The following is a 26,451-nucleotide window of genomic DNA, read 5'->3' on the forward strand; positions in this document are numbered from 1 at the left end:
CCTGTGCCCTGTGGTCAGCCCAGCCAGCCCATTTCTCATCTCCCAAGCCCCTCGGCAGAGGGGCTGACTCTGCCTGCCCAGCCTCCCCAGTGGCTGTAGCCTGAGCTCCAGTGTCCCACAGGCAAATGGCAGCAGGGTGGGCACTGGGGGGCCAGAGAGGGGCTGACCCCTGAGCCAGGGCCTGCAGGCGCACACACACAGTGCCACACAGGCTCAGCTCAGGGCTTTATGTAGAAACAGGCCCTAGGAGCTATTTACAGTCCCGCTTGCCTTGCACTGCATGGCTGGAGGGCAGGCTGGTGTGGCTTCAGGAAGCAGGACAGTCACAGAAGTGGGGAAGCCAGGCCACAGCACCTGCAGGTGGGCTGGGGCAGATGCCCTCTCAAGGCCAACAGAGCAGGGGCTGCAACTGAGGTGTGAGGGGTGTGGCAATTGCCCAGCCCAGCCACTGCCCCATGCTCTGGGCCTCACAGGCCGCACATGAAGGACATTCTGCCAGAGGAGCCCCCCGGCTGAACCAGAGAGGGGCAGGTCTGACTAGCAGATGCTGCTAGAGACAAGCCAGTCCTGTGCAAGGTCCCTGAAGGCCAGCTCTCTGCCTAGGTTTCCTTGACAATGGTTGGGGGACTTCATGCTGGGGCGATGTCCCCAGACCGCTGGCGCTGGGGGAGTTCCTGTCTGGGAGCGGCCCTGGGCCTGATCTGGGATTCTGCTTGGATTTCTCAGCAGTTTCCTACTCCCCAATGGCAGTGGTTGGGGTGAAGCCGGGGTGGGTCATCGTCAACGCAGAGGCAGAGGGCAGAGCAGGGCTGGTGGGTGCCATGCTTGCTGGCTCTTCAGTACATAGATCCAGTCCACAGTCATGTCTGGCAGGCAGGCAGGGCAGCCCTGCCCCCCTGATCCTGAACTGGCTGCTTAGGCCCTGCCCCCGGCCCCTCCATCTCCATAGCTCTGCAGCCAGCTGCCCGGCCCAGCACTTGCGCAGCAGACAGCAGCTTGTCCAGTCCCAGCAGCAGGGACTATGTGGAGACGCTGATCCGCTGGAGTGGGCGCCGGCGTCGCAGTATACGCAGGGGTGGGCTGCCTCTCCAGCGCTGGCGCAAGTCAGAGCGGCACAGGGGGCCCAGGAGGAGCCAGAAGTACAGCAGGATGCAGGCCCAGCACGAGGCCACCTTCACCCAGAATGTCGACCAGCTGCCATGTGTGAAGGTAGTTTCCAGCACTGCATTCTCGTAACTGGTAAGCAGGAGAGAAGAGACACTGAGGCAGGGGGAGCCCAAGACAGATTAACCCTAGCAGAGAGAATATATGGCCCTTCACACTCTGGGGGCCCATGGGCACCACACAGGGGGGCCAGGAGAGCCACGCCTGCCCACTTTTAGTAGTTGGGGGGCAGGGGGGTATTGACCCCCAAATTGCAAGCCTTGCACCAGAGGCGACAGGAGGAGTGGTGCCGCATGTGGCTGCTGCCGTAGGCACAAATCCCAGACAGCAGCAGGGGCAGCCTGGCAGCGGGAGCAGGAGGGATGTGGCAGGGGCAGCCTGGCAGCGGGACCCAACCAGAGCAGCCTGGCAGCAGGAGCACAAGGGAACGTGGCAGGAGCAACCTGGCAGCAGAAGCAGGAGGGACGTCACAGGGGCAGCCCGGTAGCGGGACCCAACCAGGGCAGCCTGGCAGCAGGAGCAGGAGGGATGTGGCAGTGGCAGCCCGGCAGCAGAAGCAGGAGGGATGTGGCAGCGGCAGCCAGGACCCAACCAGGGCAGCCTGGCAGCAGGACCCAACGGGGGCAGCCTGGCAGCGGTAGCAGGAGGGATGTGGCAGGGGCAGCCCGGCAGCGGGAACAGGAGGGAACGTGGCAGGAGCAGGCCAGCAGCTGGACCCAACCAGGGCAGCCTGGCAGCAGGAGCAGGAGGGACGTGGCAGGGGCAGCCCGGCAGCAGGAGCAGGAGGGAACGTGGCAGGGGGAGCCCAGCAGTGGGAGCAGGAGAGACATGGCGGGGGAGCCTAACAGCAGGACCCAATGGGGGCAGCCCGGCAGCGGTAGCAGGAGGGATGTGGCAGGGGCAGCCCGACAGCGGGAACAGGAGGGAACGTGGCAGGAGCAGGCCAGCAGCTGGACCCAACCAGGGCAGCCTGGCAGCAGGAGCAGGAGGGACGTGGCAGGGGCAGCCCGGCAGCGGGAGCAGGAGGGACGTGGCAGGGGGAGCCCAGCAGAAGGACCCAACCAGGGCAGCCTGGCAGCAGGCGCAGGAGGGAACGTGGCAGGGGGAGCCTGGCAGTGGGAGCAGGAGAGATGTGGCAGGGGAGCCTGGCAGCAGGACCCAATGGGGGCAGCCCGGCAGCAGGAGCAGGAGGGAACGTGGCAGGGGGAGCCCGGCAGTGGGAGCAGGAGAGACGTGGCAGGGGAGCCTAGCAGCAGGACCCAATGGGGGCAGCCCGGCAGCGGAGCAGGAGGGAACGTGGCAGGAGCAGCCCGGCAGCAGGAGCCAACCAGGGCAGCCTGGCAGCAGGACCCAACGGGGGCGGCCTGGCAGCGGGAGCAGGAGGGAACGTGGCAGGAGCAGCCTGGCAGCGGGAGCAGGAGGGAACGTGGCAGGAGCAGCCTGGCAGCGGGAGCAGGAGGGAACGTGGCAGGAGCAGCCTGGCAGCGGGAGCAGGAGGGAACGTGGCAGGAGCAGCCTGGTAGCGGGAGCAGGAGGGAACGTGGCAGGAGCAGCCTGGCAGCGGGAGCAGGAGGGAACGTGGCAGGAGCAGCCTGGCAGCAGGACCCAATGGGGGCAGCCTGGCAGCAGGAGCAGGAGGGAACGTGGCAGGGGGAGCCCGGCAGCAGGACCCAACCAGGGCAGCCTGGCAGCAGGACCCAACAGGGGCAGCCTGGCAGCGGGAGCAGGAGGGAACGTGGCAGGGGGAGCCCGGCAGTGGGAGCAGGAGAGACGTGGCAGGGGAGCCTGGCAGCAGGACCCAACAGGGGCAGCCTGGCAGCAGGAGCAGGAGGGAAAGTATCAGGAGCAGCCTGGCAGCGGGAGCAGGAGGGAACGTGGCAGGAGCAACCTGGCAGCGGGAGCAGGAGGGAACGTGGCAGGAACAGCCTGGCAGCGGGAGCAGGAGGGAACGTGGCAGGAGCAGCCTGGCAGCGGGAGCAGGAGGGAACGTGGCAGGAGCAGCCTGGCAGCGGGTGCAGGAGGGAACGTGGCAGGGGGAGCCCGGCAGCAGGAGCAGGAGAGACGTGGCAGGAGCAGCCTGGCAGCAGGAGCAGGAGAGACGTGGCAGGAGCAGCCTGGCAGCGGGAGCAGGAGGGAACGTGGCAGGAGCAGCCTGGCAGCGGGAGCAGGAGGGAACGTGGCAGGAGCAGCCCGGCGGTGGGAGCAGGAGGGAACGTGGCAGGAGCAGCCTGGCACCGGGAGCAGGAGGGAACGTGGCAGGAGCAGCCTGGCAGCAGGAGCAGGAGGGAACGTGGCAGGAGCAACCTGGCACCGGGAGCAGGAGGGAACGTGGCAGGAGCAGCCTGGCAGCGGAAGAAGGAGGGAACGTGGCAGGAGCAGCCTGGCAGCGGGAGCAGGAGAGACGTGGCAGGAGCAGCCTGGCAGCGGGAGCAGGAGAGACGTGGCAGGAGCAGCCTGGCAGCGGGAGCAGGAGGGAACGTGGCAGGAGCAGCCCGGTGGTGGGAGCAGGAGGGAATGTGGCAGGAGCAGCCCGGCAGCGGGAGCAGGAGAGACGTGGCAGGGGCAGCCTGGCAGCAGGAGCAGGAGGGAACGTGGCAGGAGCAGCCTGGCAGCGGGAGCAGGAGGGAACGTGGCAGGAGCAGCCCGGCGGTGGGAGCAGGAGGGAAAGTGGCAGGAGCAGCCCGGCAGCAGGACCCAACGAGGGCAGCCCGGCAGCAGGAGCAGGAGGGACGGACTTGGCAGAAGCACACCCCCGTCTAGCAGCACCTGGCTGCTCCTTAGAGCCCTCCCAGGCCCTGCTGGGATCACAGCTGGAGCCACAGCAGGCTGAGACTGGGGAACCGAGAGGCCCTGGAGAGCCGGGGGCCTGGCTGCTAGATGTGCCAGGCTGGCTGGGGCCAGGCAGCAGGGCAGGGGCCCTACCTGAACCAGTTGGTGAGGGTCATCATGACGTAGAGCGAGGCGAGGAAGAAGACGAAGTGGAAGGTCGAGTAGCTGTAAACAACGTGGTCGTGCTCATTGTAGATGATCCTCTGCCCCCCTGCAGGCCCCTCCTCCTGCTGACATACCCGCTCTGCGTCCAATGAGAGCGCTCGGTTACCTACAGCCCCGCCCCCAGTGACCCTTCCCGCTCACATACCCCCTCTGCCTCCAATGAGAGGGCCCCGTGTGACTTTATGAGTGTAAGACAATTTCTCATTGAAAGGTGACAGGGCCAGAAAGAGTTAATTACCTCCTAGACTGACCTGACCCATGGCCGAACTTTAGAGAGTGGTTAGGAAGTTATGTAAATGAACAGAGCTTTGAAATGCAAGTCTGCATTGTTAGAGATCTCAAGGGTAGATGTTTGCTCAGGTCTTGTGATGTCAGCAAACAAGTCTTGTCTATTGCTATAGTTTTAATTCAAAGATCAAAAAAGAAAAATTACCATTTAAGAAGATACTTGAGTGAAATAGTATTCTTGTCTATGTGTCTCTTTGAAGGTTGTGGTAACCTGTATCTGAACTGTTTAATGGATAAATTATCCTGTGATAGTTGCCAGGATGTTTAGGAGAAGGAGTTAAGCCTATTGTTCTCTCAGGCCAAAAGGCTGCTGGAAATGTATAAAAACCCTGGGACACATCCTTTTTCATCTCAGATCTGCTTTGGGTTTCAAGAGGGGGAAACCTTAAGCCATAAGGATTGAGACCCCCAGTCACTGACTGGAATCTCCCTGAATATGGACATTGGACTATAACCTCTGGACTATTTCTAAAAGGAGTTTGGCAACTACAAGCTCATCTCTGCTGTGTATCTAAACCTCAAGAATTGAATTCAAGTCTGTCTGTATATTGATCTTTCAACCAACACACTCTCTTTCTTCCCAACAAGGGAATGAGCTTTCCTGCTGTTCCCATCAATAGGAAAGTGCTGCTGCTGTTACACATACTGTGAGTGGGAGCAGCTCCACGAAACATGCACATGTGTGATCCATGCACTCTGGTGATAGGGACACTTGCCATTCAACATAACCTGCCCCCTATAGGGCACACTTCCATACCGGAGACTTCACCCTTTGGAGGACAGCACACTCCTAGATTACACCCCAGGGCCTGCATCCTGAGGGCTCACCTCCCAAAAGCCATGCTTCCTCAGGACCCATGCCCCCTACACTCCAGGCCATGCTCCTTAAGGGCTCACACTCACCTTCCCCAGGCCCGTCCCACCTTCCCTAGCCCAGGCACTCACCTTCCAGCTCTTCCCCTGTCTTGTCAGAACAACAGAAGCAACAGGAGGGTTTCTGTAAAGAAAAACAGAAGATTTGTGGCAGCTGGAAGGGAAACAGTTATCAGAGCCCTGGGACTTGGCTGAAGCCACATTACTACAAGGCTGGAATCAGAATCAGACCACGGTGGAATTTCATCTGGACTGGGCTGGGCTGTCTGGGACAAAACAGCTTCCTAGGCAGAGCCGGGGTGGGGGGGGGGGGTCAGCTCCAAAAGGACATTTAATTTCTAACAGTGGGTCATACAAAGAAAATGGCAGCCCCTTGGCCTGCCCTAGGCACTGTCTGCGTCCCCCGCCTGCTGTTGGCTACTGGGGTCAGACTGCATGCCATGGGATCAGGGACTCTCACTGTGGGTACGTCTACATGGGAGCTGGTGCTGTAACTTCCAGCTTGGGTAGACCTAGCATGGTAGCATGTTAAAAATAGCAGTGGAGCCACCATGGCACAAGCAGCTGCCAGGTGCCGGGAAGTTGCCTAGGTTTTCAGATGGGATTGTCCTGGGGTGGATAGCCCATCCCACAGACAGGCAGAAGATGAGGGACAAGGACAAGACAGGGTGTGAAGCTGAAATGGGTGTGAGGATGAGAGAGGGATGAGATGGGGTATGGGGACAGGGACCCCAGACAGGCGCAGGTAGAATTTCTACTCACTTGGAACTCAAAGCTATAGACTTTGATCATCCACAGGGGCCCAAACATCTCGGCAAGGTAGGAGGCCTCGTTACTGCAGCAGCAACAGAGAGGTAGAATCTAACTCAGCAGCAATTCATTCTCATGTACAATCTACTCAACCCTCAGGGATGCGCCACCCCTACCAACCGCCAGGGAAAGCGGCGCTGCTGCCAGGGATGCACAATCCCACCTACCGCCAGGGGGCGCTGTGCTGCTGCCAGGGATGCACAGTCCCACCTCCCGCCAGGGGGCGCTGCGCTGCTGCCAGGGATGCACAATCCCACCTCCCGCCAGGGGGCGCTGCGCTGCTGCCAGGGATGCACAGTCCCACCTCCCGCCAGGGGGCGCTGCGCTGCTGCCAGGGATGCACAATCCCACCTCCCGCCAGGGGGCGCTGCGCTGCTGCCAGGGATGCACAGTCCCACCTCCCGCCAGGGGGCGCTGCGCTGCTGCCCGGGATGCACAATCCCACCTCCCGCCAGGGGGCGCGGCACTGCTGCCAGGGATGCACAGTCCCACCTCCCGCCAGGGGGCGCTGCGCTGCTGCAGGGATGCACAATCCCACCTCCCGCCAGGGGGCGCTGCGCTGCTGCCAGGGATGCACAGTCCCACCTCCCGCCAGGGGGCGCTGTGCTGCTGCCAGGGATGCACAGTCCCACCTCCCGCCAGGGGGCGCTGTGCTGCTGCCAGGGATGCACAGTCCCACCTACCGCCAGGGGGCGCTGTGCTGCTGCCAGGGATGCACAATCCCACCTCCCGCCAGGGGGCGCTGCGCTGCTGCCAGGGATGCACAGTCCCACCTCCCGCCAGGGGGCGCTGCGCTGCTGCAGGGATGCACAGTCCCACCTCCCGCCAGGGGGCGCTGCGCTGCTGCCAGGGATGCACAATCCCACCTCCCGCCAGGGGGCGCTGCGCTGCTGCCAGGGATGCACAGTCCCACCTCCCGCCAGGGGGCGCTGCGCTGCTGCCAGGGATGCACAATCCCACCTACCGCCAGGGGGCGCTGCACTGCTGCCAGGGATGCACAATCCCACCTCCCGCCAGGGGGCGCTGTGCTGCTGCCAGGGATGCACAATCCCACCTACCGCCAGGGGGCGCTGCGCTGCTGCCAGGGATGCACAGTCCCACCTCCCGCCAGGGGGCGCTGCGCTGCTGCCAGGGATGCACAATCCCACCTCCCACCAGGGGGCGCTGCGCTGCTGCCAGGGATGCACAATCCCACCTACCGCCAGGGGGCGCGGCACTGCTGCCAAGGATGCACAATCCCACCTACCACCAGGGAGCGCTGTGCTGCGCTGCTGCCGGGCTTGGGCCAGCATTGGGGGGAGGAGAAGCGATGCTCCTTCCCCAAGCAGGGCTGGCTCCAGGCACCAGCGCGCCAAGTGCGTGCTTGGGGCGGCACGCCACAGGGGGCGCTCTGCCGGTTGCCGGGAGGGCGGCAGGCGGCTCCGGTGGACCTCCCACAGGCGTGCCTGCAGAGGGTCCACTGGTCCCGTGGCTCCGGTGAAGCATCCGCAGGCACGCCTGCGGGAGGTCCACTGGAGCCGCAGGACCATCGGACCCTCCGCAGCCACGTCTGTGGGAGCTCCACTGGAGCCGCGGGACTGGCAAGCAGCAGAGCGCTCCCTGTGGCGTATTGCCGTGCTTGGGGCAGCGAAATGGCCAGAGCCAGCCCTGTCCCCGAGCCCTGCTGCACAGGCCTGGCCCAAGCCAAAGCTGTTGCTAAATGGAAGGCAGAAATCTAGGGGAGCATGTGACCCCCATTGTCCCCCTCACATGTCCCCTCTGCCCAAATCTTTTACAGTCCCTGCTTCCCGGGATAGAGTCCCCATCTTGTACCTAGGGCTGCATTCTGCGCTCTTAGATGTCTTCATTTACCTTCAGCTGCACCACAATGCTTATTTGCTTGTGCTCAGCTTATCGGCAATCCAGATGGCTCTGAACAGTGCTCTGTCCTAGCCATTATTTACACACCCACAGCCATAGTTGCTTCTGCAAAGGTTACCAGGAAGACGTTTTCTCCCAGGTCATTAATGAAAAGGTTAAATAGCATAGGGCCATGTCCCAGTCCCTGCAGCACACGGCTAGAAACAATCCCACTCAGTGATGATTCCCTGCATACACTGACATTTTTCAGACTTATCAGTTACCCAGTTTTTAATCCCTTTACCCTGTGCCATGGAGTGTTCTAATTTTTAATCAAAAAGTCTTACAAAACTCTATCACATCAACACTATGATCTTTATCAACCAAATCTGTAAGCTCAGCAAAAAAATTGTAATCTCAGATTTCAAATCAGTGTGACAAGATCGGTTTTCCATAAGCCTGTAACAGGGATCCCTTCATCCTCCACTGCAATGCACCCGCCTCTGGGGTGGAACACAGGACCAGCTTAACGAGGGCTGCCACAACTGTATTTGAAAAATAAAGGACTGGTTTCCTTGCACCCCCACTGTCTCCGAATACTATTATTACCATTGTTATCCTCATTGTTAATACTAAGCAGGACTCCGCTCCGTCTGCTGGGGTATTTCCTGCTGCTTTTTGCAGCACTCAGCAACTTCCTAACTTGCTGTCCAGAGAGGAAGAAATAAGGGACGTCCCTTGTACTAAGGGGCTGTTGGCCACCTACACTTACCAGCATGAAGCATCATTGCACATATCCCCCTGGCTCCAAACAACCCCTGGCAGAATGGAATCAGGCCAGGAGAGCAGGGGTTGCAGCTATTCACTAGCTGTTTGCATGGCCTTTGAATGGGGTGAGCAGGGGGAGCCCCATCCTGTCTCCTATCCTGAGAGGCAGTAGCACTCCCTGGGCATGGTGCCAGCACCACGACTATGTCACTCACTCCTTGCCGCTGATGGCCACTTCCCCTCCAGGACTGACTCACGTCACCGGGGTTAGCCTGGAAGGTCTGACAAAGCCACTGGCATTAACAGGTTTTGTTGGCCCAAGAGAGGGGTATGAAGTGACTTGCTCCCGGTCTGGAAGGTTTCACACGAATAGGTTTCTGAGAGCAGAGGGCTGCTTAATGTAATGCCCAAGGTAGAACAAGATCCAGGGGCTGGAAGCTAAAGCCAGGCTAGAGAAAAGGCACCAGGGAGAAACAAGGTCCCTGGGAATGTGGTGGATTGTCCCTCACTTGGGCGTCTCTCTGTAGCCCAGCTGGCAGTGAGGGGCGGGGCACAGGGATGGCTGGGGAGGGCCTCTGGCCTGTGCTGACTGGATGTGGGGGGGGGGGGAGGTTATGGCTTTACAATCTATGACACTTCAGAAGCTTGGAAGTGGAAACGGAGCCCCAGGGCCTGTGGGAACCAACCCCACAGCCTGCCTCAGGCGGCCCCTACAGCTACAGCTAACGGGAGCAGTGATGAGCATACGCACCACGCCAAGAGAACACAGGCATACATAATGGTGGCTCCCAGGATGGCAACTGTGGTGTCTTCTGTCTGCAGCCCGTCCTTGCTGACGCTAGGGAAGCAGACGGTGAGGTTCTGCCCTTTGTACAGCACTGCAGGGTGGGGAGAGACAGCAAGACAGGCAGTGAGGGGGCTGCAGGCCTGGATCCCTGGCTGGGCTGCCGGCTGCCTTGCCGAGGCAGGTGCATGGGGCTGCAGTAGGGTGACCAGGTGTCCAGTTCTCGACCAGATGGATCCTGGCTGACCGGGCCGTTGACTGGTTGGTGACACAGCAGGGCTAGCAGACTCCCTGCTAGCCTCCGCTCCATGTGGCTCCTGGCATGTCTTCCCTTTGACTCCTACATGTAGGGCAGGGGTAGGAACCTAGGGCCTGACGGCCAGATCTGGCCCCATGGTTAATTTCACCCGGTCCAAGGTGCACTCCCATGGGGCAGGAGCCGTGAGTACCAGCTCGCCCCACTGTAGGGCAAGCCCTGAGCTTCTGCGTCCCTCTGGGCAGGTGAGTGGCCTGCAATTGATTTTTTTCTGTGGGTCAGTGGCCTGTGACAGAAAAAAGGTTCCCCCCCACCCCTGAGCCCACACCCTCCAGCTGGAGTCCTTGTTTCCCACGCCCCAACCCTGACCCCCCTCCCACCCTCCGAACCCCTTAGCCACAGCCCAGAGCACCCTCCTGCACCCCAAACCCTCATCCCCAGCCCAGAGTCTGCACCCCCAGCCAGAGCCCTCACACACCCCCAACACCCCAAGCCCAAGCCCAGAGCCCACCCCTGCATCCCAAACCCCTCATCCCTGGCCCCACCCCAGAGCCCTCACCCCCCACCCCAACCCACTGCCTCAGCCAGGAGCCCCCTCCTGTACTTTGAACTCCTCATTTCTGGCCCCACCCTGGAGCCCGCACCCCCAGCTGGAGCCATCACCCCCTCCCGCACCCACCCCCCTGCCCCAGCCCCATGAAAGTGAGTGAGGATGGGAGAGAGCGAGTGATGGGGGGAGGGTAGAGTGAGCAGGGGCGGGGCTTCAGAGGGGGGGCAGGGCAAGGCAGGGGTGTTTGGTTCCGTGTGAGTAGAAAGTTGGCAGCCCTAGGCTGCACTGACCTCTCTCGGGTGGGCGGCTGGACAGGGCTGAGAAGGTGAGGTACATGACGTAGCAGCTGATGATAGATGCTTGCAGGAGGCTGGAGCGGGGCTGTTCTGCACGAGAAGGGAGAGTCAGCTGCTTTCCCACAGGTCAGAGGTCAGCTACAGCCTCAAACTGGCCAGAGCAGCCCTCCCCACGCCAAGCTCTGCCCCTTACATCAGTCCTCCAGCTGCCCCAGAACCCACTGCCCAGCCCCCCATGCAGGGCTCAGGCAGGCTGGGAGAGGTTGGGCATGTGGGACACACAGTGTCTCTTGCATGAACACATGCTACACTCAAATGCGTGCACATGCACATGGCTTCACTCACACACACTGTCACACATACACACAGCGTTGGTCACACGTGCACAACTTCACACACAGTCCCTCACACACCTGCACCTGGTGTCATTCGCAAACATACACGATATCACTAGCATACGCACATAGTGTCGCTTGCTGTGACGAACTAGGAATGTTCTTAATGTTTGCTCTGAATACTGTATTGGTGCCTCAGTGTCCCCATGGCAGTTCTTAAGTATCTGGCAGAGCAAAGGGCCAGTGCACCTAAATGCCTGACACTCTGTCTCCTAGCAACTGATGGCCTGGGCCCCCCCTCTGCAAAGGTGCCAGCTGAAGGTGTTGGAGACAAAGGGATCAGGTGACCTCCTGGCCCGGGAAAGGGGCTGAGCAGAGAGGAGAGGCTGGAAGGGGTGGTTAGTCTGGAGTTGGCTGGGGACGAGGAGTGAAGTGCAGACGTGGGGGGTCTGGCTCACTGCCCCCAGAATGGACCCAGCCGAGGGGTCCGGTTCGCTGTATCTACAAGCTCTGTTTTAGACCCTGTTCCTGTCATCAAATAAACTTCTGTTTTACTGGCTGGCTGAGAGTTATGTCTGACTGCAAAGTGGGGGTGCAGGACCCAGTGGCTTCCCCAGGACTCCGCTGGGGCAGGCTCACTGTGGGAAGCGCACGGAGGGGCAGAGAATGCTGAATGCTCCAAGGAGAGACCCAGGAGGTGAAGCCGTGGGAGCTTCTTGCCCTGAACAAGTCTGCTCCAAGGGAGAGGAGGCTCCCCAAAGTCCTGACTGGCTTTGTTGGGAGCAGTTCCAGAGCATCGCCCGGTGACTCCGTGACAACTGGTGGCAGAGGTGGGATGTACTGCACCCTGTGAATGGCACTGCTTACAGTAAGTGACTGGGGAGCAGTAAAACAAAGGAGGAATAATGAGGACCAGGCATGCTGAAGACTCAGAGTGGGACGGTTTCAGGGGGCGGTTAACCTCTGGGAGTGTGTGACCAGGAGAAGGACTGTTGGAGTAACGGGGTCCCCCTGAGGACTGCAACGAGCAGTCTCAGGGGCGGAGGAGCTTGCCGCTCGACCCTGGGAGAGAGAAGGATTTTGCAATAGCAGGGTTCCCCTGGGGATTGCAGGAGCAGTCCCAGGGGCGGAGGAGTCTGCAGCTCGACCCTGGCAAAGAGGTGGTGATCACAAGAAGGGCTGGCACACCAGGGGTTCTTCCTGGAAACCATGGGGGAGCCAAGAGCACACAGGCCTGTGAGTCCAGAGCCATTTGGGAATGGTGAAGTGATGGCCTATCACCATCTCCTTGAGAAGGACATTGTGATCCTGTGCACAAAGAGAGGGTTATGCATGGGGACGTTCACCAAGGCACAGTTATTCGTGCAGTTGGAGGAGGAGGACCGCTCTGAGGAGCAGATTCCTGACCCAGATGGGGCTACAAGAGGATCTGGGAGCAGCTGGAGCATCAGCCAGGCATCACCGGGAGTCTGGTCCCCAATCAGACTAGGGTCTTCATGACTGGGTTCCCCATCAGGGGATCGGAGATGGATGGGATTGGAGCAGAGCCTGAGAGAGTGAGAGGACCATGAGAGAGAGCAAGAGCCCGAGGAAAAGCTGCAGGAGAAGCAGCAGCAGCGTGGACTGGTGATGGTGGAGCGGAGAGACATAGGGGGCTGCCCAGGGGTCAGTGGGGAAACACACCTGCGGGGGCGAGACCCTGGGACAGAGAGAACTGGTGGTGCAGCCCCAGATGCTGAGGGACTGTGGGACCTGGGTGAAGTTCCCTGGGGTGAAGCCCCTCGCCCTGCCTATGACCCAGGAGGGGTCGGGCTGGCTGGTAGTTGGGGTTCTCCAGGATATCGGCTCAGAGGCCCTGTTGGGGGGTGACTGTCTCCCCTTGGGACAGCATCCAGGCCCCACTCCTGTAACGGCCGAGGGTTTGAATTCAAATCCAGGGAACCAATTGGCTAGGATGGAAATGGTCAGTGAAAATGCAAATAACCTGGCTGGCAGGGGGGAGGGGCTGCTGGGCTTAGGATACCTGCCTACCTGTAATCAGCCCCCTGGGGCTGAGTGGGAGGGAGAGATGCTCCCCGCCCCCCTGCACACTGGAGAGGGGGCTCACGCTGGCTCTGATGCTGTGACCAGAGCAGAGAGCTCGCTGCCTGTCCCCACTGGGACAGCAAGGGCAGCGCTGAGCATGGGGGGAGCTGAGACCCCAGCTGAGTCGGGGGACACCCAGGCAGGGCAGGTCGGCTGCCAACCAGGTTTGCCTGGTCCAGACGTGCTGCTGGGAAGTGATTACGCAGCAGGGAGGGAGCTACCAGGGACAGGGCTCAGGGGGGCTATGACCCCAGGCCCAGCCAGCGAGAGAGAGCAGGTCCCACTCCCTGCCCCAGCAGCTCAATCCCAGACCGAGCTGCAGAGGGATCCCTCCTTGGCGAAGCTGAGGGAACTTGCTAGCCATAGAGCTGCAAACCCCCTTGGGGAAGGCTGCAGGGACAGAGTCCTGCAGGAGGAGGGATTCCTGTACCGGGAATGAGCTCCCCAAGGGGAAGTAGAACTGGGGGGCAGCTGGTGGTGCCCCAGGAATCCACAGGGTTCTTCCCATTTGAGCTGCTGGATGGAAGGAGAGTGAGGGGACCCCTGGACCTGAAGGGGGAGGATTGGATGGAGAAGGGGGAAGACCCCCGGGGGGATCTCTTCCCTGAGGTGGGAGCCAATCTCCCCATCAGGTGTTCCCCGTTCAGAGTCACTGGGAAAGCAACCCAGATCCTGGAGAGAGAGGTCAGGAACATGCTGGCTTTAGATGGGATCCAGCCATTTTACAGCCCATGGGCCTCACCCATGGGGCTGAGCCCCAAGGGAGACAGGATGATCTGGTTTTATGGGGGCTATCAGAAGCTTAAAGCCATCACAGTGTCTGATGCCCACCCCATGCCTAGGCCTGGGGAGATTGTAGACAAGCAGAGGGCGATGGAGAACTTGGCCCTGGCAGACACTGATAACGTGCATCTTTAGCCAGACCTGGGAGGAACAGGTGTCCCAGGTGTAAAGGGGGCTGGGCTGCCTCAAGGAGGTGGGACTGATGGTAAAAACTGGAAAGTGTAAGGAGGGAAGGCAGAGGCGTTGTGTCTGGGCCACAAAGTGGGAAGCGGCTGCCCAAGCCCAGAGCTGGCCAAGGCCAAGATGGGAGCTCTTAACCAAGACAGCCCGAATTGCAGCCCAGAGTGCTGGGAGAAGACCCCGTCCCAGTTTGAACCCCAGGGGTACTGGGGATAGCAAAAGGGTTCAAGCTGCATAAACCTTCCCACATGCGGCCTGCAAGTGCCATGAAGCACACCCGACCTAAGGGAGGGCGTAAGACTGGACTGTCCTGGTGTAACTCACACCAAGGGATGGGAGAGATGCTGGGGCATCCATGGGAACATTGGTGGGTTCGAACTTCCCCAGGTCACTAGCTAAAGTGACCTCGCTCAGTTTGGTCTCGAAGCGGGGAGAGATGTGACGAACTAGGAATATTCTTAATGTTTGCTCTGAATACTGTATTGGTGCCTCAGTGTCCCCATGGCAGTTCTTAAGTATCTGGCAGAGCAAAGGGCCAGTGCACCTAAATGCCTGACACTCTGTCTCCTAGCAACTGATGGTCTGGGCCCCTCCTCTGCAAAGGTGTCAGCTGAAGGTGTTGGAGACAAAGAGATCAGGTGACCTCCTGGCCCGGGAAAGGGGCTGAGCAGAGAGGAGGGGCTGCAAGGGGTGGTTAGTCTGGAGTTGGCTGGGGTCGAGGAGTGAAGTGCAGATGTGGGGGGTCTGGTTCACTGCCCCCCAGAATGGACCCGGCCGAGGGGTCCGGTTCGCTGTATCTACAAGCTCTGTTTTAGACCCTGTTCCTGTCATCGAATAAACCTCTGTTTTACTGGCTGGCTGAGAGTCATGTCTGACTGCAAAGTGGGGGTGCAGGACCCAGTGGCTTCCCCAGGACCCCGCTGGGACGAGCTCACTGTGGGAAGTGCACAGAGGGGCAGAGGATGCTGAATGCTCCAAGGAGAGACCCAGGAGGTGAAGCCGTGGGAGCTTCTTGCCCTGAACAAGTCTGCTCCAAGGGAGAGGAGGCTCCCCAAAGTCCTGACTGGCTTGGTGGGGAGCAGTTCCAGAGCATCGCCCAGTGACTCCGTGACACTTGCACACACAGAGTTTGCATGCACACACACATGGCTTCACACACTATCTCTTGCACACATACAGTGTCACTCACACTTGGTATTGTTCACACATGTACACATGAACGTGGCTTCACACCTGTGCATGTTGAGATGGTGCCAAATTATTATCAATTGCTGTGATTGATATGAATATATGTGGCAAACATGAGTTTGGTACGGCTTGGCAGGTCTGAACTTGTGAGCAGATTCTGGGAGCAGGATTCTCTTAGTATTAGATAAATGGAGTGGAAAATTATTGGAGGTGCTGAAACTGCACTGGAATGCTTAATAACAGCTTGATGGGCGCATGTGTTTTAACCCCGAATTTTGGAATATCAGCAGAACACTAGCTCACAAAGTAAAGAACACGTAAAATCATGCGATCGGTGGGCTTAGCACAAGCTGATCTGGGTCAAAAATGACCCTTTTTAGATAACATTCTAAGAGCTTAAGTGAATGATTTATGAAAGGGTAAACGATGGTTGAGCTCTGGTCTGTGCATCCGCTTTGCAATCCCTTCCAAAATATTAATTAGATTATACTAGTAATAAACGTCTATGAGGCAGATTTCTGGGACATGTGACTCCTTGGAGAACAAAAGGTATAAATGCTAAGCAAAGTAAATGAGTCAGACTAATTTCCCCAACTGACATCTGATAAGGTTCAAAACTGAGACAGAAGTCATTGGTGTAACTGAGACCCCGCCTTGAGGGACCTTTGCGAGATCCTAGAACCAGAGGGCTCAGAGTGACCCATGCTCTGCTTCCAGGGACAGACCAAGTACCTGACAGGGGAAAGAAGAGAAGTCTCTATCTTGAAGTAGTAGCTATGTCTGCTTTGTTTGCCAATCAAGATACTGTGTAGAGCTAACACAATCACTGAGGGTTTATGCTTGGGGAGCGAAGGCTTGTAGGAAAGGAACCGCCTGTGTGATTCTATCTCAAATAGATGACTGTGCAGTAATCATACCGTAGCCGGGCCTTCACTGGTCCCGGTAAATATCTGCCCAGCTGTGGGTATTAAAAGATCTGTTTCAACAGCACTCACTGTCACTTGCACACACACACGCACATGGAGGCACTCACAGAGTGTCACTTGCGCACACACGGTGTTGCTCGCACACACGCAACAATGCAGAGCTGTGGCTGACAGGGGGCAGTTGGGAAAGTCCAGGCTCTGCGTACAGCCACCCGCCCAGAAAGGTGGAAAGATGAGCGGCAGCCCCAGGGCAGGCAGTGTCTCAGCAGGGAGGAAACACCGCCCACCCCCAGGCACTCACGGAGCCGCACGCAGGGCGTGATGGAGAGGAAGGACAGGAGCCCGCACAGGCTGACGTTGAGCGTGAGCAGGGCCTTGTTGAGCAAGCAGCCAGCCGGGTGGGTGTAGTACGTGTATAGGAAGGAGACAGCAGTGGAGGCAACGGTGTAGAAAGCGAGTGTGGCCAGCAGCACGGCCAGGTACCAGCGCTTGTCTTGGGACGCGCCCAGCAGCCTGAAAGGGGAGAGAACAGGCTGAGCGAGGGGCTAGTGCAAATCCTTAGCAGTGTGGGGCGGGCACAGGCCCAGCAAGCCTGGCATACAGAGTCTCCCTGCAGGGCACAGACTGCCAGAGGCAGTGGGAGAAACCACAGTTGCAGAGGAGCTAGAAAAAGTTACTGAGAAGAGCCCCCATGGCCCAGCCCCAGGACACCCCACCGTGCGGGGGAGCGGACTTACCAGTTCTTGTTCCAGGTATGGGCGAAGGCTGTGATCAGCACCAGCTGGACGAGGATGAAGGCAAAACCGCCACAGATGCCCACGTAGTGCCAGGCTACCAGTAGGTGAAGCAGTGAGAGAGGGAGCAAGGTCAGACACACGCCTGGCCCCGGCCATGGCAGAGCCCATCCCTGCCCATCGTACAGAGCCACCAGGACCCAGCCATGCCCCAAACCCAGCCCGGCTGCTTCACCTCACCCAGCCCCTCCCCATGTGCCGATAACACCCCCTCCCCGCCAGGAGCAGGGGCCTGGACAGCTGAGTGAGGAGGTGAACCTCGTGGGGCGGGGAGACTAGTGCACTGGGGCGAGGTGGAGCTGAGGGACACACAGGACACCTGTCCAGCCGCGCAGAGCTGGCAACAGGGACAGGCCGGGCACTGGCTCTGGGCTGGCTGCTCGGCCTTTCCCATCACTAATTCCTAAACAAAGGGGCGTGAGCTCAAGCCGCTGACCTGGGGGGAGGGGGTTTGTGCCAGGCCCTAGTTCTCTGCACTGATGCCTTGAGGGCTCTAGCCCCAAGCCAGGCCCGGGAGCAGGGACCAGCAGTGACCCTGGGGGCCTGTCCCCTCTGAGGGTATCGACTCCAGTCCAGCCCCAGGGTAGTGACTGGCTGGCTCAGGGGGGTGGGGAATGAGACACGGGGCCTTTCCCCTCTAGGAGGCACTGGCTCCCCTCCGGCCCTCGGGCAGCAGTAACTGAAGGTGGCTGTGCTGGTGGGGCAGGCCCTATGGCCCTGGCTCCAGGGTGGTGCAGGGTACGTGTCCATTGGCTGGTACCTTGCAGGAAGCGGTCATCGGGGATGAAGAAGGCTGCTGCACAAAGCCCGACCAGAATCAGCAGCTTCAGGAACCAGAACCTGCAATGGAGGGCAGAAGTCAGGGAGCTCCCGACCCAGCCCCAAGTCCCTTCCCGCTGGGGCTCAGCTCAGTGTGCAGAGGCAGGCCCATGGCATGGGGTCTCTCACCCGTTGTGCAGCAGGGCGCGGAAATTGCTGCTGGATTTCACATTGATCAGGAAGACGGCCTGCATCAGGTAGAAGCAGGCGGTGCCGAAGCAGACCCTGTAGACTGCCGAGTAGCCCACCAGGATGTCACAGTCCATGCCCCGGGGGAGGTGCTCACAGAGCAGGGCATAGAAAGGCACCTGCAGAGGGGGAATCACAGGGACGGATCAGCCGCGTGCCCGAGACAGCCCGGGGCAAAGCAGGGCCACACCTGCCCCTCGGGCTCACTTTACCAGGCCCAGAGCCAGGGCGATACCCCGGGGAGCTGGGCAGAGCAGACCTACACCAGGACGGGGCCAGCAGCCAGGCTCCCCAGGTGGCACTCACGTTCTGCTTGACGGCTTCGGAGACGGTGCGGGAGAGCATGAGGCAGCAGACCGTGGAGGCCAGGACATGGAAGAGGGTGTAGAGGATGCGGCTTCCCGTGGACACCTTAATGCTGGGGCAGCAGGAGCAGCAGAAGCCGCAGGGGGCTGGCCCGCAACAGCAGCAGATCTGGGGGATGAAAGACAGAGGAGTAACACACGTGGGCCTGTGTCCTGGCTGCCCAGGGCGAGGTGTAGGCCACGGGGGCTCTGGGGGTCAATGTGGTGCTGGGGGGCAGGAGAGCCATGGTGTGAGCCAAGAGGCCGCTGAGCTGCGCTGCGGGCCTGGGGATTATTGGGCAGCCCTGTGCGGACAGGGACTCACCAGCACCAACTGCCTTCAAGTGGGGGGCTGGGCCAGGCTGGTGGCAGGCCCCTGCCCCACAGGATGGAGACCCCAGTGGGAGTGGACTCCACTGCCCGACTGTCTTGGAGAGATGCCATGGGGCTGCACCAGGCATCGCAAGTGGCCTGGAAAGAGGTGCTGGGGCAAGGCTCACCTGGTAGACGAGTGAGTTCACGAGGCAGCTGCAGAGGTGGCTGCGCCTCAGCATTTGGGTGAGGGACATGGCTGGCTGCACTCGGCCCCAGCTGCTCCTCGGGGATGGCAAGGAGACAGGGTCAGGGACGTCTCATGTTGGCACCAGCACCAGTGCGAAGGGGCTGTCCTGGCCCAGAAGAGGCCCAAGGGGCTGGACTGAGGCTGCTGCGTCTTTCCTGGACGGGTCCCTGTTGAATGGCCAGTGCGAAGGGGGAGCCGAGCTGAGCTGCTCCTCAGTGGGATTAGCCGGGGATTGGGAGGCTCTGGCCAGCCCTGGCCATCTGTTCCTGCCGGCAGGCTGGGGCAGCGCTGCAGGGCAGGGCCAATCCCAGACTCTCCTGATGGGGTACACGGCCTGCACAGGCTCCTTGCCCCTAGCTGATGCCAGACAGAGACACAGAGCTGCCCTGGGCCCATCCAACAGCTGATCCAACCCCCTGCCCTGGACAGCTCCCCACCATGCCTCTCCAGCAGACCACAGCCCCCTCCCCCCCGGGGCCATTGACTGCCCCATGCCTTCCAGGGGGGAGGCTGCCCCGCTCTGGGAGGGATTAGGGCTGCTAAGCTCAGGATTTCCAGACTCACCTCCTGGGGGGTAGGCAGAGCCCAGGAGATGGGGAAGGCCCTGCCCCCAGCCTCCCCATGCAGAAGGCCAGGCCAGGCTGCCAAGAACTACCTCCCTCAGTAGGCCAAGCCCTGGCCACAGGGGGCATGGACAGCAAACCCAGATTCCTTCAGGACACACTGCAAGCTACAGCTCCCCAGAGCCCCTCCTGTGCCCGATGCCCTCACCTGGAAGGACAGGGCATGCAGAATGGGCTGGGACCCCCTGGGGCTGGCCACACGGACCCCATCAGGAGGGCCAGGCAGTGTGGCCTAGGGGAGGGGAAGGGAGAGTTACATCACCCAGCCCCTGCAATGCAGTTGGGCCAGGCAGAGGGCATGGGCACCCACTGGCGCCTCCCTGGAGCTTTGATGCGTTTACTAGTCATCAGGCCTTATGCCTTGCCCTGTTCCAGGCTGTGCCCCACCCCAGGGGGCCACTCCCTTGGCTTCCTGGACCCTGGAGGTGTTGCAGCACTGGGATGCAATGAGCTCCTAGCCACACTTCGGAGAGCTCTCCCAGCTGGCCAGAGCAGCAAAGCAGGTTCTGAGCTGTGGCACACAACAGGCTCTGCTGCTAGTTTGTCTTTGCCGAAGCGCCACTGAGGGGCTTGTGGTGAGCAGGATCTGCCTTCCAGATGGCTGGGGCAGCTCTGGAATGCAGTGGGATTTGGATGAGTGGGTAGGTGATTTGGATGAGTGATGTGCATGCCTGTGACTCAGCTGGCGTCACTGAACCTGGTGGGATGTCTGCATGATTGGAACATTCAAATCACTGGTTCTGACCTGCTCAGAAAGGCAAGAGTGGGCACTCGGCCTCAAACACCCCGACCATGGCATCTCAAATGCATATGGATCAATGTGCTAACTAATAAATCCCAGCTGGGGATACTGGTGGGCATCTGTTACAGACCTCTGAGTCAAACCAGAGACCAGGATGCTCCTTAAGCACTCGTCTGTAATGTGGGGAAATAAATGCTCTGTGATGGCAGAGGACTTCAGTCAGGGAGACATGCCAGAGGTCTCATGCTGCCACTAGTAAAACATCATTGGAGTTTTTATAAGTGATGGATGATGACTTTCTAACACAAATGGTATTGCAGCCAATGCTTAGCAACCCTATTTTGGATCTCTTGGATAAAGATTAATTAATCACTGGACTGGAAGTTGGTGGTTGCCTAGGGACCAGTGATCATAATTTGAGTACATTCAATATATATAACCAGTTGGGACTGCTCTGTTTGGCCATATAGAATGTACTCATATATATATATATATAAACACACACATTTGGTGCTTCAAAAGGGCTAATTTTCCCAAGCTGAGGAACATTATAAGTGAAATTAAGTGAGAGGGAAAATTGAGACTGAAAAATGTGACTGAACATAGAGAGCTCTTTAAAAGAGTTTATTACATGGCCGAAAAGACACGATTCCACAATAGAGAAAGAGGACAATGCTGGTTACAAACCCATTCTGGTTCAGAGGGGAAGTGAAAGCAGTCGTTAGAAACAAAGCAAAATGGAAAAAATGGGAAGTGAATAGCAATCAATATAAACAAAAAGGATTAAGTGTAGAAAATTCGTAAGGGAAGATGAAGACATCATGGAAAAAAAATCCATGTCTGGCAGCTAAAGACAACTGGGTGTTTTTAACTATATCAGAAGAAGTAAAATCCAAATGATGGCACAGGCCCTTTACTAGATGGAGATGGTAAATTTGTTAATGATACTGCAAAGGCAGAAGTGTTCAATACTTATTTCTATTCTGTATTTGGAAAGAAGCAGAATGACGTACTTGTATCACGTGAGGATGATTAAGTATTTTCTAGTCCATTTGTAAGTAAATGAGGATATCAAATAATTTAAAATACTTATACCCAGTAGAAGTTATCAGGCCAAGATAACTTACACCCAAGACTCCTAAAAAAGGTGGCTGAGGAGATCTCTGGCCTGCTGATGTTAATGTTTAATAAATCTTGGAATACTGGGAAAATTCCAGAAGACTGGTAGAGTGCTAATGTGGTGACAATATTCAAAAGGGGCAAATGGGATGACATGGATAACTAACAGCCAATTAGCTTGACATAAATCCTAGGGAAAATAATGGAAACACTGATATGGGATTCAATCAATAAAGAATTAAATTATAGAAATATAATTAATGTCAGTTGACAAGGTGTGATGAAGTGGGACTGTTCTTAATGTTTCCTCTGAATACTGTGTGGGTGCCTCAGTTTCTGGCCAACACTCGGTCTCCTGGCAACTAATGGCCGGGGCCCTTCCCCCCAGCAAGGGGATGCTAAAGGTGTGGGAGGACAAAGAGGTCAGGTAACCTCCTGTCCTGGAAAAGGAACTCAGCAGAGAAGGAGGGGCTGGAGGGGGTTTCAGTTTGGAGCTGGCTGGGGATGGGAAGTGAGGGCAGATGTGGGTGTCTGGCTTCCTGGGCCCCAGAATGGACCCGGCTGAGCGGTCCGGTCTCTGTACCTACAAGCTCTGTTTTAGACCATGTTCCTGTCATCTAATAAACCTGTTTTACTGGCTGGCTGAGAGTCACGTCTGACTGCAAAGTGGGGGTGCAGGACCCTCTGGCTTCCCTCTGGACCCCGCTGGGTGGACTCGCTGGGGAAAGCGCACGGAGGGGCAGAGGATGCTGAATGCTCCAAGGTCAGACCCAGGAGGTGAAGCCATGTGAGCTTCTTGCCCTGAACAAGTCTGCTCCAAGGTAGAGGAGGCTCCCCAAAGTCCTGACTGGCTTTGTGGGGAGCAGTTCCAAAGCATCGCCTGGGGACTCCATGACACATGGTTTTATGTCCAACAAACCTGATCTCTTTCTTTGATGAGATTACATTTTGTTGATAAAGGTAACTATGGTGATGTAATGTACTTAGACTTTAGCAAGGCATTTCATACTGCATGGTATTCTGATTGATTAATATTGTATAGAGTGAGTTATTTAATCACATGTTAAGTGGATTAAGAACTGGCTAACTGCCGGATCTCAAAACGGACTCGTCGCTCGACAAGGAGTTGTTAGGGAGGCTCCACAGGAGTCAGTTCTAGGCCGAATGCTGCTCCACATTTTGATCAGTGACCTGGATGTAAATATAAAATCCTGCTGATGAACAAGAATTGGTGGAGTGGTAACTAGCAGTGAGGATAGAACCGTCCTACAGAGCCATCCGGATTGCTTGGTAACCTGGGCCCATTCAAACTAAGTGCATCTTAATCCAACCAAATACAAGAGAATGCGTCCAGGAAGGACGTCCAGCTGTGCCTGCAGAATGGGGAGCTGTATCCTGGGAAGATGTGTCTCCAAGGAGGTTTGTGGGGTGACAGAGGATGGTCCAGCGATTCAGGTGCTACCTCAGACTAGGGAGACCTGGGTTCAGTACCAGGCTCTGCCACAGATTCCCAGTGTGACCCTGGGACAGTCACTTGGCATCTGTGCAGGGGGCTGACAACCTGGCCCAGCTCCTCAGCCAAACTCAAAACCAGCCGTGTCCATGCTCAGCCAGAGTGAAACAGTGAAGTAAGCCACAGCCTTGCCCTCCATGCTGCCAAGGGCTCTTACCATTGCTGTGTGCTGCAGTGCCAGGCCTCGCTGTGTCAGGCACTGTGCAGACAAGAGATGGCCCTGCCCCACAGAGCTACAGAGGAACAGACAGGGGCACAAAGTCATGCAGCAGCTGAAACAGGGCCATCAAGGGGCACCACCACTAGCTCTGCACTGGTGGAGTCGGGGGTTGCTATCACAGAGCCATGGACGTCTAATGGTTCTGCCCAGAGCCAGCTGGCTGGAAGCTTGAACTGAAGAGAAGAGACGGCAGGCTGGTGCTCTCCAGTGCCAGGAGGGGACCCAGCTAGAGGAGAGAGGGAAGGAGGGCCCAGGGCTGTGATGAGTCACTTACTGTTTTGCAGAGCTTGGCCATTCCCGTGCTGTCTCACAGTACAGCGTGTGCGTATGTGAAAAGTTCCTATACAAAGCCTGTGTTCCTGACTTACCTGCCAGGGGTCCCCCAAGGGTGAACCTAGGGGCCAGGTGTGCCGGAGCAGGGAGCTGGGCGGATTTGACCTGGGAATGTCGCAGGGGAGTTACATTGGGGATGGGATGGAAGCTCCCTGAGCTGTAACCTGAGCCAGGAGGGGTGTTGGGAGAAGTGACACCTGCCCTGGAGTCTGAACAAAGGAGAGGAGGAGCAGTGGGGAGGGCAGGGAGAGAGCAGCTGGAGGGCGTTTTGTTTTCAGTCTTGAGCTGGGAGGTGCAACGCAGGGAACCCCAAGCTGGGGTCTAAGCTCCCTGAACCCCCCAGAAGGACTTGATTGAGGGGTCCTGGTTGTACCTACACGCCCTGCTTGGGACTGTGTTCCTGGCATCTAATAAACCTTCTGTTTTACTGGCTGGCTGAGAGTCATGGTGAATCTCAGGAAGAGGGGTGCAGGGCCCTGACTCCCCTACACTCCGTGACACCAGGAACCCGTAGTGGGAAGGCTGGGGAAGTCTCCGGACTGGTCATGGGGTGGAGGAGCTGCACTGCAGAGGCTCATATACCAGGGAAGGGTTTCAGACAGTAAGTCTGCAGGCGAGCAGAGCCAGAGACGGGGTCTGAACGCTGCCCACACCTAGCCGGCTTGGGAGTGTGTGGGAGCCAGTTGCAGCAGGCTGCTGACCATGCACAAGAGGGACAGAGTCAAGGCTGTGACAGGAAGATCAGGCTCTAGGATGGGCAGCGGAGTTGGGGAGCACTAACCCCCCGCACCTCATGCTGCATGCAGCGCTCCCCCTTTGCACCAAACCTGCCCCCCTTCCCAGCCGATTGCACTGGGTGCGTCCAAGCAGCAGCTGGCCTGGATGGCTCTGAGCAGAAAGCCAGGGTGGGTGGTAGAGCTGGACAGGTGGGGAGTGGGTGTCAGGCAGGATGCCCAGGGGAAGGGACACTTAGTGGTGATGGTCTTGCCCAGCAGCATATCCTGGCTGCCTGTGACACCCGCATCCTCCTACACACATTGTGCATCCAGGGAGTCCTGGCTTACTGCCCCCTCAAAGCCCTTGGGCCGCCCGGGGCACAGGGCACGCCTGCAGGACACACACTGGTCACATCTGGGAAAGGAGGCGATTGGTTCTCAGCCCTGCTTGCTAGCCCCAGGCATGGGGCTCAGGCTCCTAAGGGCCAATAGGAAAGGAGATCAGGCAGGTCCTTGATGTGCTGGGGCTCTGGGTCTGAAACAGCCCTCGGGTGCAGGCAGCCAGCATCACCACACGAGGCACCAGCTGGCAACGGGGCAGGCAGAGCTCCCAGCACCTCAGGGCAGAGAGAGCTAATTGTGTGCTCCCGTGGCAGCATGTGGGGAGGAGAGGGGGCGCAAACTGGGGCAGGGATGCACACACCATGAGGGAGTAGGGGGTGGGACGAGGCGCACACCATCGGGAGGGCTGGGGCATGAGTGATCAACAGGGAAGAATACAGCATGGCTCACAGTCAGTGCCAATGGAGCCGCAAGCAAGGCTTGGGAAGGGAAATAGAGCTTTTCTGAGTTTGGCAAATATTTTGTAAAAAGAAGGAGAACCCAAGAACCAAGATAAAATTACACATGGTCATTCTGATCCCCGCAGCATCATTGTGAGACCTGCACAGACCCGCACGGTCATTGTGAGACCTGCATGGTCACTGTGAGACCCACACCAGTACATGCATCTGAAATTCGATGGATGCTAGAAAGCCCTCAGGAACTGCATCCCGTCCCACCCAAGAAGCTTGCAGAGAATACTCAGCACCTGCGGTGAGATAAAGCAACTAGCAAAGTACTGGGCTGCAGACTGGAGAAAGGAGGCTGAAGTGGCTCAGGCATGTTGTATCATATTCCTAGACAAGCCCTTGATGGATCCCACTTGATGAAAGATGGACCAGACGAGAACAGCTGAGACATAAACCATTGAGAAAGATGTTGCTGTCATGGAAGCAGATGACAATGGAGCAAGACACACAGCATTAGAGAGGGGAAATGCTGGTGTCCCAAGGCTCGAGAGCATCTGGTGTAATCTGAAGTGTTGAGGGGAGGGGGCGTCTCCCCATCATAGGCAGCTTCATCCGGGCTAGTGTCTAGCAGGCAGCACGATCCTTCCCACCTGGTTTCTGAGACAGCATCCCCACGGCAAACACTGCTCCAATGTTCCTGACCCACGTGACTGTCCCTCGCTCACAGGCCCAGAGCTGCCTGCACTTTCACCTCAGACTGCCCAGCAACACCTCCAAGCACAGCTACGCCATCTTGGGAGCAGAGCAGGGTTGGCCCAGGTAAGTCCTGGAATGGGACAAAGCCAGGTGTTGCAGAGAGCACATTGGTGATCTGCCCTGGGAGCCAGCACTGAGCAGTGCCCCAGCATGGGGTGGGAGGGTGCTGAGTTTTGAATAAGCCAGGACATTTTGCCCCTGCCCAGTGGTACCTATTGAATGGCATCCAGGCCAGCACCCTACTTGGGTGAGTCCTAACCGGGTAGGCAGTGTTGCTGCATGGCTGTTAAAACAGTTGCTACATCACACCCCAGAAATGGCTGCAGTTCATTGAGGGCAGTGATCCCTGGGGTGGTTCAGAGACAAGCCCTGTAAATACCAGCAGGGTGTTCCTTGTGGCTCCTGGAAGGGGGCTACACTCCAGCTTACCTGTGCCTTACAGCAGCTGGCCACCATCCCCTCTGCAGGCCTGACGCCACCAGCTCCCCAGTGGAGATGGCGGATGTGCTACTCCAGCCTCCTGGTCATCAGTCCTGGGGTGCCTGGGCCTGACTAGCCCGCTAACAGCACATCCCTGTAGAGCGGGTGGAGACCCGCAGCAACTCCCTGCTTCTGAAAAACTATCCAAAGTGGAAGCCAATTAGGCAGCAACCTATTATTGGCTGAGGCTTGGTAGACCCACCTCCAACCATGATCTCTGGATGACTCTTGTCTTTCTATCAAGAGTGATTAAGTTGGGAACAAAATCAGTCTCTTTAACCCTCTTACCCAGCAGAAATAGAGAGCTTAGCAATCCCTGGAAAGGAGTCTG

General features: G+C 58.2%; 1 protein-coding gene across 1 annotated transcript; it reads right to left on the reverse strand.

Annotated features, from left to right (window-relative positions):
- Window positions 1-354: 354 nt before the first annotated feature.
- On the reverse strand, window positions 355-26,168 carry SERINC4 (serine incorporator 4). The gene is given in 12 exon segments (XM_030578065.1): window positions 355-1,236; window positions 4,087-4,237; window positions 5,392-5,443; window positions 6,082-6,154; window positions 9,488-9,614; window positions 10,617-10,712; window positions 16,421-16,632; window positions 16,857-16,950; window positions 17,674-17,753; window positions 17,862-18,040; window positions 18,228-18,395; window positions 26,070-26,168. Coding segments are annotated over 12 exon segments (1,548 nt in total). The 3' UTR covers window positions 355-1,019.
- Between the last annotated feature and the right edge of the window lie 283 nt (window positions 26,169-26,451).

Source organism: Gopherus evgoodei, chromosome 10, assembly GCF_007399415.2.
Source record: "Gopherus evgoodei ecotype Sinaloan lineage chromosome 10, rGopEvg1_v1.p, whole genome shotgun sequence".
NCBI lineage: Eukaryota > Metazoa > Chordata > Testudines > Testudinidae > Gopherus > Gopherus evgoodei.